The sequence below is a fragment of the Mytilus trossulus genome, chromosome 9 (genome assembly GCF_036588685.1).
Source record: "Mytilus trossulus isolate FHL-02 chromosome 9, PNRI_Mtr1.1.1.hap1, whole genome shotgun sequence".
Taxonomy (NCBI): Eukaryota; Metazoa; Mollusca; class Bivalvia; order Mytilida; family Mytilidae; genus Mytilus; species Mytilus trossulus.
In genome coordinates, this window is record NC_086381.1 from 69,902,742 (window position 1) to 69,915,380 (window position 12,639).

The 12,639-nt window shown below is 30.8% G+C and overlaps 2 protein-coding genes across 5 annotated transcripts in view; one reads left to right on the plus strand and one right to left on the minus strand.

Moving 5' to 3' along the window:
* LOC134683326 (uncharacterized) overlaps positions 1-4,382 on the minus strand; it is a 29,868-nt gene extending 25,486 nt beyond the window's left edge. Inside the window, exon 1 of one of the 3 annotated variants that reach the window (XM_063542559.1) lies at positions 4,270-4,382. Coding sequence is in view for 1 of the 3 variants with exons in the window: in XM_063542557.1 (XP_063398627.1) it covers positions 4,094-4,167 (74 nt within the window). In the remaining 2 variants the exon portion in view is untranslated. Of the gene's footprint in view, positions 1-3,704; positions 3,862-4,093; positions 4,219-4,269 lie in introns of those variants that run through there. The other 2 variants (XM_063542557.1, XM_063542558.1) reach the window with 2 other exon arrangements.
* LOC134683324 (lamin-B2-like) overlaps positions 4,288-12,639 on the plus strand; it is a 60,898-nt gene continuing 52,546 nt past the window's right edge. The window contains exon 1 of one of the 2 annotated variants that reach the window (XM_063542550.1): positions 4,288-4,400. Coding sequence is in view for 1 of the 2 variants with exons in the window: in XM_063542551.1 (XP_063398621.1) it covers positions 11,025-11,026 (2 nt within the window). In the remaining variant the exon portion in view is untranslated. Of the gene's footprint in view, positions 4,401-10,895; positions 11,027-12,639 lie in introns of those variants that run through there. The other variant, XM_063542551.1, reaches the window with a different exon arrangement.

The following is a 12,639-nucleotide window of genomic DNA, read 5'->3' on the forward strand; positions in this document are numbered from 1 at the left end:
GCGACAGTTTACAAGTTTAGTACACTAGCTTCACGTTTCATGTAGTTTGGATGTTATTTTATTGGTATTGATAAAGAAATCAGTCATCATTCGCGGTCTCATTCCGAAATGCCATTGGCGCCATTTTTATTATCCCCCCTCTTGCATTGTCCAACGTATTGTGATTAAATGAATGCAATTATTACAAAAAAAATGTTGCAGATTACAAGTTTGATACACTGGCATCCCGTGTAACTTAGTTTTAATGACATTTTATTGATATTAAAAGAAATATCGAGTCATCAATTTTGCCATTTTTGGTCCTTATTTTGCCAGTCTGTGTACCCAGGAACATATATATTATTATATTATACTATTCCAAGGTGTACCTTATTTAATCTCCATCACAATAAAACTCCTTTTAAAGCACACAAACACTAAAATAAATATAAAATTTGACATGCATATGTGATTTTGATGTTGTCAAAGTACATAAATGTCCCCCCCCCCCCCCCCCCCCGCACACACACACACAAACACACAGAAAAATGTCATTTCAAAGTTTTAGATCATAAATGCATCAATTCTTCACAACATTTAGAGGTGGCTTATGAGGGTGTACGAAGCGAATGTAGGACAGGAAGTCACAATTATTTTTTTCTGATTATTTTCTTTGAATAAAAGACACTTATTTATACAAAAAATATTTTTGTATTATACTTGAACTATTGTATATAAACAAACTTTGTAAACAAAATTTATCAAAAAAAAATTAAAGATGATCAAATTATTGTTAAAAAAACAAAATGTCAAAGTGGCTTGGCACCTAAGTGGCTTCATGGTGTCAAGAAATATTATTTGTGCATGATTAATATTAAATAAATCTTCATTTTTCAAGTATAATGACACATTTCCTAAACTTTAATATGAATATATGTATATGTGTTCAAAAGTAAATATATAATCATGATAATAGTTAAGGTTTAGTTTGAATTTTTGAAGCTTTGCAGCAGGGGTATAATTTGTGCCCTATGGACACATTCCCAATTTATATTTTATCAATTTAGTAAAATTATAATTTTTATTGCAGATACGTATACAGTTCATACAGATACAGTTTTTTGGGCCATCACTGAATTGACAGTATTATGTGATATAAGTAGTGTTCAGACACCAGCTTTCCTTATTGAGCAAGATGAGACATATAAAAATATCGAACATTATATTATCTACCAATGCGATCCTTTCTCTATTAAAGAGAGCATATCAATATATAAGTTTGTTTGTTATTTATTTCATTATTAATAAAAAGTCTAATTGGTATCGTCACAAATAGGAAACGTTAATCAATCATTGCAAGAATTATAGCAGTTAAATTATTGATTGCCAATGAGACAACTATCCACAAAATGACACAGACATTAACAACTATAGGTCACCATATGGCCTTCAATAATGAGCAAAGCCCATACCGCATAGTCAGCTATAAAAGGCCCTGATAAGACAATGTAAAACAATTCAAAAGAGAAAACTAACGGCCTTATTTATGTAAAAAATATCATTGAAAAACAAATATGTTATACAGAAACAAACGAAAACCACTGAATTTATATGAAGACTTAAAATATATATACCAAAGAACTGGTCATGATTGAGGTTTAAGGTTTTCCATACTAAAATATGCACTGACAAATAAAAACATTCTTAAGCATTTGCATTGCAAATGTTAATCTGTCTTTCAAGCACGACAAAATCTACACCTTTTTCGGAAAATTTATGTATATATTTAGGAACTAGAAAAAGTGCGAAAAGCTTGCACAATCAACAAATGAAAGTAAGCTCATGTGCAATCATTTCCACATCTGGTATTATTATTTTTTTAAAGCACTGCAATATATATATATATATTAATATGTCTTCTCTTCTAAAAAGACTTTTGATAAAAGAAGACATATTAATATAGGTGTGAATAGAAGAAAATTCCTTTTATTCTTGTAATGCCAATCTTTTTGTCGTACATGACCTCTAAACCCAGCAATTGACTTTTACGTCTTATCACAATTAATCTGGACACTGATAACAGGGTGTGTTCAGTTGGCTAGGCTGACATGGTGTTGATATTGCAATTTTAGACTTTTTGGCAGCTAAAGGTTCAAACTCTTCATCTGAAAAACTCAGCAGTGTCAGTCTCTGTTTAGCATTCTAGTAAACCATCAAACTCAAAGTCCATATCATCAGACCGAGAAGAGCAGTTCTCTTTTTTTTCTTCTTTGGGTTTTTGGAAAGTTTGCTATAGCTTGCTATAGCAATAAACTTTCTTAGGCATCTGCCTAACCGGAAAAGAGGCAGACCATCAGACCAAGGTAAGAAGTTCTCTTTGTCGTACATGGTTAGCAAATGACTGATTTGGATTTACAAACTTCATTCTCATGTTGTGGGCTTGTGTGTATTTTGTCATGAATGTTGAGGAATCATGATCAAAGCAAGTTTTCTCGGTCGGCTTGGGTTATTTTTCATAATATTTTCATCACTTTTAATTAGGATGATATTTGTTTTAATTGCGTTAATCAAATCTTTTGATCCGCAATCAAATTCGAAAAATCAGTTTAATAAAAACAATTATTCATATTGTAATGAGGACTTGTATAAACAAGTAATTTTGTAATTATTTCACTATGCTTCCTTATTTAAAAGAATTATCCAAGGCTTTCTATTTTAATATGGAAACTAAAATAAATCATTTAAGAACAAAAAAGCTATTTTCTCAAGATAAAACGATTTTCTAGAAGAGGTCTGTTTTTAATTTATAAAAAAAAACTTGTTCAAAAACTTTTTATTTATTTAATTTTGAAAAGAGGAGACGATTATAACAATAATTTGCCGTTTTTAATCCAATATTTCTCTTTTTTATTATATTGTATATTTATAATAGTGATTCATTATATTCCTATTTCAATGAATAAAGAAAATCAAGTTTCCAAACCAATAGTTTTTGAGCTGTTTCGAATAGAAAATGTAGAGCCGTTAATTATCGACCATAATTGCGAATACGAATTTATACCATGTCCGTTTCCGTATCGTGTCATTTATTATTAAATTCACGACAAGGAAATCGGCGATAATTAGGTAGTGTCAAGTCCCGTTAATATATATGTTCCTGATGCAATGTAACATAATATTACTGCAAATTTATTTCTTTTTAATTGAAAATTAGCCACGCATGCAACGGCACGTAATAGTCAGAGTTGTGACTGAGTGCGGAAATATGAAGATAGATAGACATCAAGTAATGGCGGACAAATAGCCATAATGTGTAGTGTCATTGAGAAAGTAAATTTCATGTGGAAAAAGAAGTTTCATTCCTCATTAGTCCGAGATTACTCTGACTTCTGACTGCTGTTTAGCCAGACAACTAGCTACGTCCCACAGCCCCAGCTTGTCTGGCTAAACAGCCGTCGGACGTCAGTGTAATCTCGGACTGATTCCTCATATGTACTAATTCGTTTCTGGCTTTTTAGCCAACAGGCTGGCACAGGGATTTTATCAATTTAAGAATAGAACTGACACTCATTGAAATCACAGGAAAATGGAAATTTTCCCAGTAGACCATGATCGATGTAGTCAGTGACTGTCTCAGAAACAAAAAAAAACAATTGCTTGGGAAAGAGAACAAACTGTTTAACAGTTTAAGTAGTGGACATGTTTTGAAAGAATGCATGTATTACCGAAATCAATCAAAGTAGTTTATTTATCTGCTCTTCTCAAGTAACTTAAGATTTTTTTGTCTTTTTGGTCAAGAATGAACTTGAAGATGATCGATTCAAATAATGGGGCGAAAACGTCTTGATGACTTCGACTATTAACCTGACAATTACTTCCGGTTTACTAAACACGTAGTTAAAGCTGTTACATACAAATTTTCCCTTCCAACATTTAAAACTCCCATCAAAATACATCCCACTAAAACATGTAAATTTTTTACTCTTTCTGTATTATCAAAACTCAAATGATATTGCGTGTGTCCGTAAACCAGGACACTTGTGACTGTATCAACTGTCAACAGACAACTGAACACTCTGATGAGGAGAGACATTGAAATTGATAAAAAATTTACATTTTAAAAAATTTAGGTATGTTAAATTTCATTTGCACGTTTTGAAAACGGTTTATCTCCTTTCTATGTTGCATTCATTGAGAGTTATTTGAATACGAGCGCCTCAAATGATTGACATTCAAGACACGCCTCTTCGACCTTCTTCCTGGATACAAGTCAACAAACTTTATAATTGCCTCTTTCATTGTAGATAAAGCGTGTATCCTGCTATGGTGATATGAATTTGAATGGGTAGATCCAGCATAGCAACTTGAGAAGGGTCCTTCCTGTCACCCCTGGGAAATTAAGCCTGAGCTTTGATAATTAGGTAAGTAATCCTATCATGAACTGACAACGATATTATCTAACAGATAATCACTGAAGATTAAATAAAAAAAGTAATATCCTGTTTTGCTCTATTTGATTGTATCCATTCAAATGCACTTCTATAATTAATGGGGTCATTGATGATTTAAATGGCAGCTCACCTGAATGATAAACTTCTGCATGTTTTTAAGGTGTTTCAGACCATAGTATGATGTCAGAAGTTTTTTTTAATAAAGTGCCTAATTGTAGGTATCGGGACCGTTCGCCCTAGTAACATGTTCGCCCTGGGTCCGTTTGCCCTGAGTTCGTTCGCCCTTATAGTCCGTTCGCCCTACTAAAAAATATTAATATTCAGGGCATTGAAGTTGAATAAACTTAATCAGATATATTTCGATGGTATATGTTCTTGAAATTTATGGAAACATGGAAATATCTAAAAGTTTATGGCTTGTTAAGGATCATTAATTTATTGTTTTATGACAAAATAATTCGGATCACTGCTTATTGTGATACCTGTCTTTTGATGGATTTATAATATAAAAAACAAATTTGTTTTGATAATATATTCAGCTTGAAATTAATTTAAAAAAAATGTACGAACTGTAAAACGGATTTACAAGTTCATTCATTAAAATACTCTGAGACTAGTCTAAGTTAGTGAATGACTGAATACAATTATTTTGTTAACAAATATCAACAAAGATAAATACATTGTATTCCAGTATTCTACTGCAATCAAAGGGAAAATGATGAAATTGATTGCGGCAATATCAATATTCGGTGATTTTTTCAACAAACTTCAACATATTTTATTCAAATACTTAAAATTATGCCACTAGACAACAATTAGTAAAAAATAAAAATCAGGGCGAATGAACCCTGGGCGAACAGGTATCAGGGCGAACAGGTACTAGGGCGAACGTGAATTAGGGCGTACGGACCCGGATTCCTAATTGTACAAACATGTTCCATGGACATTTCTGAATTCACATGGCATATTTCAATGTACTTTGAAGGACTTTGTTATGAAATAGAATAATACCAAACATGAAGCAAAACATCACCTTCTGTACCACCACTGGCACCATACCACAGACAATCATAATTGATTGAAATTCAGAGTTGCTAAATTCACATTGTATATCATGTTGTGTACAAGGTATCATTTTGTATAAATTTTAATTTGTATAAAAATATTGTACAAATTATAATTTGTATTTTGACTTTGTACAAATTATGATTTACAAGAGTACAAAACATGCCTGTACAAATTACAAATTGTACAAAATTTGACCAAAATTCACTTTAATATAACTTGTATCATAGTTTTAAATATGAATTTTTGGTGAAATATTCATTGATTGACACGATAGAATTCAATTGTAATGAACTGACCACACACTAAACCTTATTATCAAATACACTGTTTTTACACAACTATACTTAACATGCTAAAGGCTAATTGATCTTCGAAATAGTATTGCTTATATAATTACTTCTTATCATTATTTTGAGGATTTTTTTTTATTCATAAACTTTGCAAAAACGATTATATTTGTTTTTTGATATATTGTATTGTGAAAGATCATGTACAGCATTTTGTAACCTACAATAAATGTAGGTGTACTGTGTGTTAAAGGTCATTTAAAAGAACCTCAATATGTGTATCAATACTTTTGGTACCAAAATCCATATGATATCATTAATTATTGTACAAGTTATAAGTAAATTTTTGTTCATTTTTGTACAAATTGTAATTTGTACAGCACTTTTTGTACAAATTACAATTTTTATAAAGTCAAAATACAAATTATAATTTGTACAAAATGATAACTTGTACACAACATATATATATAGCAGATGTTAAAGATTGATTTATTTTGAAGTGAAAATTTTCTAATTATTGGGAATTCACTTAAATATATATACATGATATATGTGTATGCTTGTTCCAATAATGATTACTAATAAAAGACTTTATTTTTCTATGTTGTGATGTTACACTTTTGTTTCAGATAAGGGAAAAGGTTTTGTACCATTTAAAAGTTTAATCTTGCTGCAATTATTAGCATGTATCCTAAATCAGGAATCTCATGTTTAGTCATGTTAGTAGCTATAGTTGTCGTTTGTTGGTGTCAATGGTGTGGTTCATAAGTGTCTCATTTCTCAAAAGAATACATAGATTAGACATATGGTTTTCCTGTTTGAAAAATTTTACACTAGTAATTTTTTGGAACCCTTTATTTAGTATTTATAGCTTGCTGTTCAATGTGTGCCAAGACTCAGTTAATTGTGAAGACTGTTCCTTACTCTTTGATGGTATACTTTTATAAATTGTGACTAAATGGATGGAGAGTTGTCTTATTGGCACTCACACCACATCTTCCTATATCTAATTAAGCGAGATTTGGACTACAAAATAAGTTTTGGGGTATAACAATAAGCTTGTCCTGACTGTCTTTGTACTTTGTATGATTCACTTCAACTTCTGTTTAACAAGAATTGACTTTTCATTTTAACTCCTCTAGGCTCTATCTGTTGTCCTACATTGTTTATCCTGTTCAGCATGAAACTTAATTATGCTGTTGTTAGATCCATGAAAAATACATATTCATGTGGATTATTGGTAGAATGTTCTGTTATAGTAAGACTTGTTTTCAGTTAAACCACTTGGCTAGGAATTTTTGAAGAACCAACCTTGTCATTGTATCTTCTCTAACATGGTTTACAGCATTGTACATTTATAGATACTATTAAATAATATGTAGATGTGCATTATGCCTATGGTAGGATTTTATAGTTCATTCAGTTTTTGTTAGTTTAATGCCCCTTTTAAATTACAAATGTTTAATATCATCTCAATATGAAACTTACTACAATACATTGTTATGTCCTTTTATCATATATTTAGTACAAAATACAGCTATTTTGTATATCTAATAAAGGTTTGTTTTTCCAGTCTGTATCACCTGCCCTGTATCGCATAGCTAAACCTGTATCCCATACCCCATTTCGCATGGTAAAACCCGTATCGCATACCTTTTTTTATTTTTTTTATTTAAAGTCAGTTTTTTTTGGGTTTTTTTTGCTTAAGAAAAAATTCCCTCAAAATAGGTCAATTGTTTGAATGACGTCATTGTTTGGTATGTAACGTCACGAACGTCAAGTTTTCATATTTTTTGGCACACAAAATGCAACTATAAAAAATACAAAACACTTAAATAAATACAATAATAAACAAAATACTTTTAAAACAACAGCATGCAAATTGTAAGGTAACCCAGGTGCTTCGTATAAATAATTGAGCAGTTATTTTTAAGACTTTGACACAAGACAAAAGCAGAACTGAAGGTAGTCCAAATAATTATGACGTCTTGAAAGGCTATTATAATTTTTTTCTTTGACGCGTCGAAGTAAGGCGTCAAAGAAAAAAAATATAATAGCCTTTCAAGACGTCATAATTATTTGGACTAAACTGAAGGTAACTCAGTGCTACGGGCTGATATTGATGTCTCGGGATGATACGACATATGATACGGATTTTGCCATGTATTATTCTCTATATATCATGAATATATAAACGTGTGTGCATAGGATTTTGCGGTCCATTCAGTTTTTGAAAGATGTTTCTTTGAATTTTGATTTCTCAGTTATCTCTCTTGGTCTTTTCACATAGATATAAAGTTTGTCTGTACATTTCATGTATTATACTCATCATTTGTAATGGTGTCACGGAATAGAAGTTCCAAATAATATAAGTTCCAAATAAATAAAATATTCTGGAATATTACTTCCACAGGAATAAATATAACAGTAGATGTTCCGTATGGAATAAATAGTATAGAATATTTGTTCCATCAGGTACAGGTAGTATGACATTGCAGTAAAAATAATTTATCAGTAATTTAATTACTGAGATATTATAAATTTTTCCTCTTTTCACATGTTTCAGAACATCAGTAATTGTTATTTTATACAGACTGCTAAGTTTAATCTTCCTTTATGTACTTATAAGCTACTGAAATCAGTACAGTGGAAACACTTTTTTGTGGTGGATTTTTTTTACCCTGATTGTGATTAAGATGGGTGATTCACTGTTGATACCACAGGTGCTGTTTTACATTTACAATGTACAACCTTAACTACACCTCTTTTTTGTCCATATTGCTATTTTTGGTCTTGTATTTACATGGCACATAACTCTTCTGTTATGAGCTTTTCTTGAACACTTATAATAAATAATGAGCTATATCTGAACGTTTTTAGGGATTGAATCCTTTCAATTTTTATAAATTTCAGATTTGAAGTTTTGGATTTATGGGGCTTTATTCATAAAAAAAGGGGGATTTTTAACACTTCAGACAATAACTCAAAAAGGCTTTCACCAATGTCCATGAAACTTTGGTGAATTGTTTATATCTATTGATGTCAGCTCCCTTTCAATTTTTATAAATTTCTGATTTTTCATTTCCATGTTATGAATGTTTATGCTTAAAAAAGGGGGTATTTTCCAATTTTGGGACAATAACAAAACACTTTCACAAAATTTTATGCAACTTTGATAAATTGTTTATATCTATTGACCTTAATAGTGCCAATTTTTTAGTGCATTTTTATTTATTATTTTGGGGGGGGGGGGGTATTTGACAGGGCTCACACTATTTCTAGTTGATCATATAAAGTCATTTAAAGTATAAAAGACAAGTTAAAAGAGCAACGGGCGTATCATGCGCTAAAGCGCAGCCCTTTATTTGATAATGTTTGGATCATTAACAGACAATCTGCATTTTGGATAACAGGAAGATAGTGACCAGTTATTTTGACCAATTATACTGTGGCTTAGTGTAGTCTTTAATTATTTTTATGCTGACAGTCTTTTTTATGACTTGTTTGGTCTCAGCAAGTCATTTAAAGGCCATCAGATATAGGAGCAATCATGTTAAATTAGTCTTTATTTGAGATAGATTTTAGAATCTATTGGAGTTCAATTGAAACCAGGTGGCCAAATGGAAGGAAAAAGTTCAAGAACCTCAACTACAAATACAAAATATCTATATGCACCTGGTGTTAAAGTGTTCAACTCTTAAAAATAGTAAGACACCTTGATTTTATCCTTTATTTTCCTCTGCAAAGGATAGAATTTTAGTTTATCTAACTGAATTAAACAAGAGCTGAAATCAGAAAATATATTATATAGTTTATAATCAGGAGTGGACTAGGTTTGTATATTGATGTGTTATGTTAGGAAGTTCTCTTCAGTCATATGTCCATTGTCCTTGACCTCATATTCATTGTTCAGCATGTTCAGTGACTACTTGATCAGTGAACAATGTTAAGTTGTTGTGGTCAAGTCAATATATCAGATACTTTAAACAATATGTCTACTATAATTGGTGTTTTGGGTTGATTGTAAGGTGTACATGTCCAACTGACAGGTGTCATCTGACCTTGACCTTATTTTCATGTTTCAGTGGTCAAAGTTCAGTTTTTGAGTTTTGGTCTCTTTTTTTTCCTAATACTGTATGCAATAGGTCAACTATATTTGGTGTATGCAAATATTTTATGATGTACATGTCAGTCTGGCATGTTTTATTTTACCTTGACCTCGTTTATATGGTTCATTGGTCAACTTTAAGTTTTTGAGTTTAAATTTGTTTCTAAATTCTTATATATTTGGTGTATTGATGATTGTAAGGTGCACATATATTTATAGTTTGGTTAATTTGACCTACACCTAATTTTCTTGGATCATTTTCAGTTATTTGATACTTGTAGTTAAGCTTTATATTTAGGACTATCAAAATAAAATCAATGGTTAGTATTTAGGAAGGCAAGACATTTCAGTGTGTGCACTCTTGTTTCATTCTAGACTGATGTAAATGTAAGACCCTGTATATTGATGTACAATATACCATTTTGTAGGTTTTAAACTCTGGATTATCATTTTGCTAAATAGATATATAAATATGTAACGTTTCAAGGCTGACCTCAAGATCTCAGTTTATAGAAATTAAAATTATACATATTAAATTTTCTTACAACTTGTCCAAACAATTTAATATTGAATTGATCATTTGATCTACATACACATAATAAAGCAACCATTTCAATAGAGATTTTCTGAAATCAATATAGACTAACGTAACAGTTTATTATACTGTATTTATTTGATTTGACAAACATTTAAATCACATATCCATTTTTACTAAGAATTTAAGATAAGCCTTCTTGCTATGTATTTTTCCTTCAGTGTTTCAAAGATTTTTAAAAAGAATTTTAACTAGAGATGATCTGTTAGACTTCGTGCCGATATGAATAATCTTAAATTTAAAATATCATCTGTGTGTCACAATACAATCTTTACAGTTGGTGAATAAAAGATAATCAGATTTTTAATGATCCCAGATCAGAGCTGTTATTTTAAATGGTGGGATAGATACCCAAGTAGTTGACGTTTGTTTACCATATGATGTACCGTTACTACCATGCATTAATTGGCTGTTTTTAAAAGACTTCTTGACTTTAATCCTTTATCAGAAAGTGGATTTAATAGAATGTGGAGAATAAATGGAGAATTAATGTCTTACAATTTGATTTTGTGATTTAATGGAGTCTCTGTCACAGTATGTAAGTGGTTGATGGATATAATTAGAAGAATCATTTCAGTATTTATAAACTAATTTACAAATCTTCTTAAGATTTTAAGCTTGTAAAAGTAATTAAATAACTGTTTAAGTTCAAACTTTTTTATGAAGTTTTCATTACATTGTTTCCAGATAAAGATATCAAATTAAAAATGACATGACTTTAAGGACATGTATTCTAGAGTTTTAGAATGGTTTAATGTGTGCAAATTGAATTTGTTTAACCCCACCATATTGTATGCCTGAATCAAGTCAAGTCATATGTTCGGTGTGAGCCAAGGCTCCGTGTTTAAGGCTGTACTTTAACCTATAATGGTTTACTTTTTAAATTGTTATTTGGATGGAGAGTTGTCTCTTTGGCACTCACACCACATCTTCCTATATCTATATATGAATAAAAAAGTGAAAAGTTATATTTTTTGCTTTTCCCTCCTTACATTTATAACTATGGATGGAATTGCTTTTTTGACACCATGTTTTCATTGTATATATATTAATTATAAATAACACTTTGCCCCTTCTGTAATAATGCAGTGACTCTTTTTCATTGATCAAAATTCTTGTTTTTTTATATCATGTATATAGTGTTTTTATAAGTGGCTTAATATGATAGATGAATAGAATATTTAAGAAATAATTCATGGGGGCTTGAATATATCGTTATTTTACCACGGGTTGGCCCTTTATGACAAATATTTTACCCTGAGCGATAGTGAGGGGTAAAATATCGGCATAAAGGGACAACCCGTGGTAAAATCTAGATATATTCAAGCCCCCATGAATTATTTCGATTCTAATAGGACAAATTAGGCATCTTTTGTAGATCGAAGCGCTCTAGGTGGAGGCCACTATTTGCCGTTCCCATAAATTAACGCACTTTTAGATTGGCGTAAAAGAACAGAGCAAACAGAATAAGTGACATGCTCAAACTATTCACAAAACTTATTTAGATAGATTTGGATGAATTTTAATGATAACTTACTTATATGTCTTCTATGTATATAAAAGATGGGCTTATACCACATTTTAGCATCGTTTGTTTACGTTTCCTTGTTGTGATGATATTCGGTATCAAAAGCGTGTATTTTCCCGTAAAATGCTTAAATTATAACGTCATCATTCTATGACGTTGTGTACTTCATTCATGAAAAAACATATGACGTGGGAGTACGATCGGAACAGCCAATGCAATATATTCATATTTTACCACGGGTGTGTACTCAAAGCGTTTGAAGGACGTCATGTTAGAATAACAAATTTATAAAAGATATATATTATGAAATGAAAGTCTTAAATGGGAGAATTTCAGAAAAAAACTATAGTGTTACATATTTCTTCATATTACTGAACATGAATCTTATTGAAAATATTCTATCTTATACGTGTTCCCCAATTTTTTTCAACTTTTTTTTTTTCAACAACCTGGCATACAGTGTATGGAGTAACTGTTTATAAGATTATACTTCTTACACTACTGCATGCCAGGTTGGTTAATGTTTGCAATCAAAAGTAACATTTTCTGTCCAATTATTACTCCAAGAAGTGTCATTTTGTAAAACAATTGAGGGTCCTTAAGAGTGTGAGAGATCATTGTGT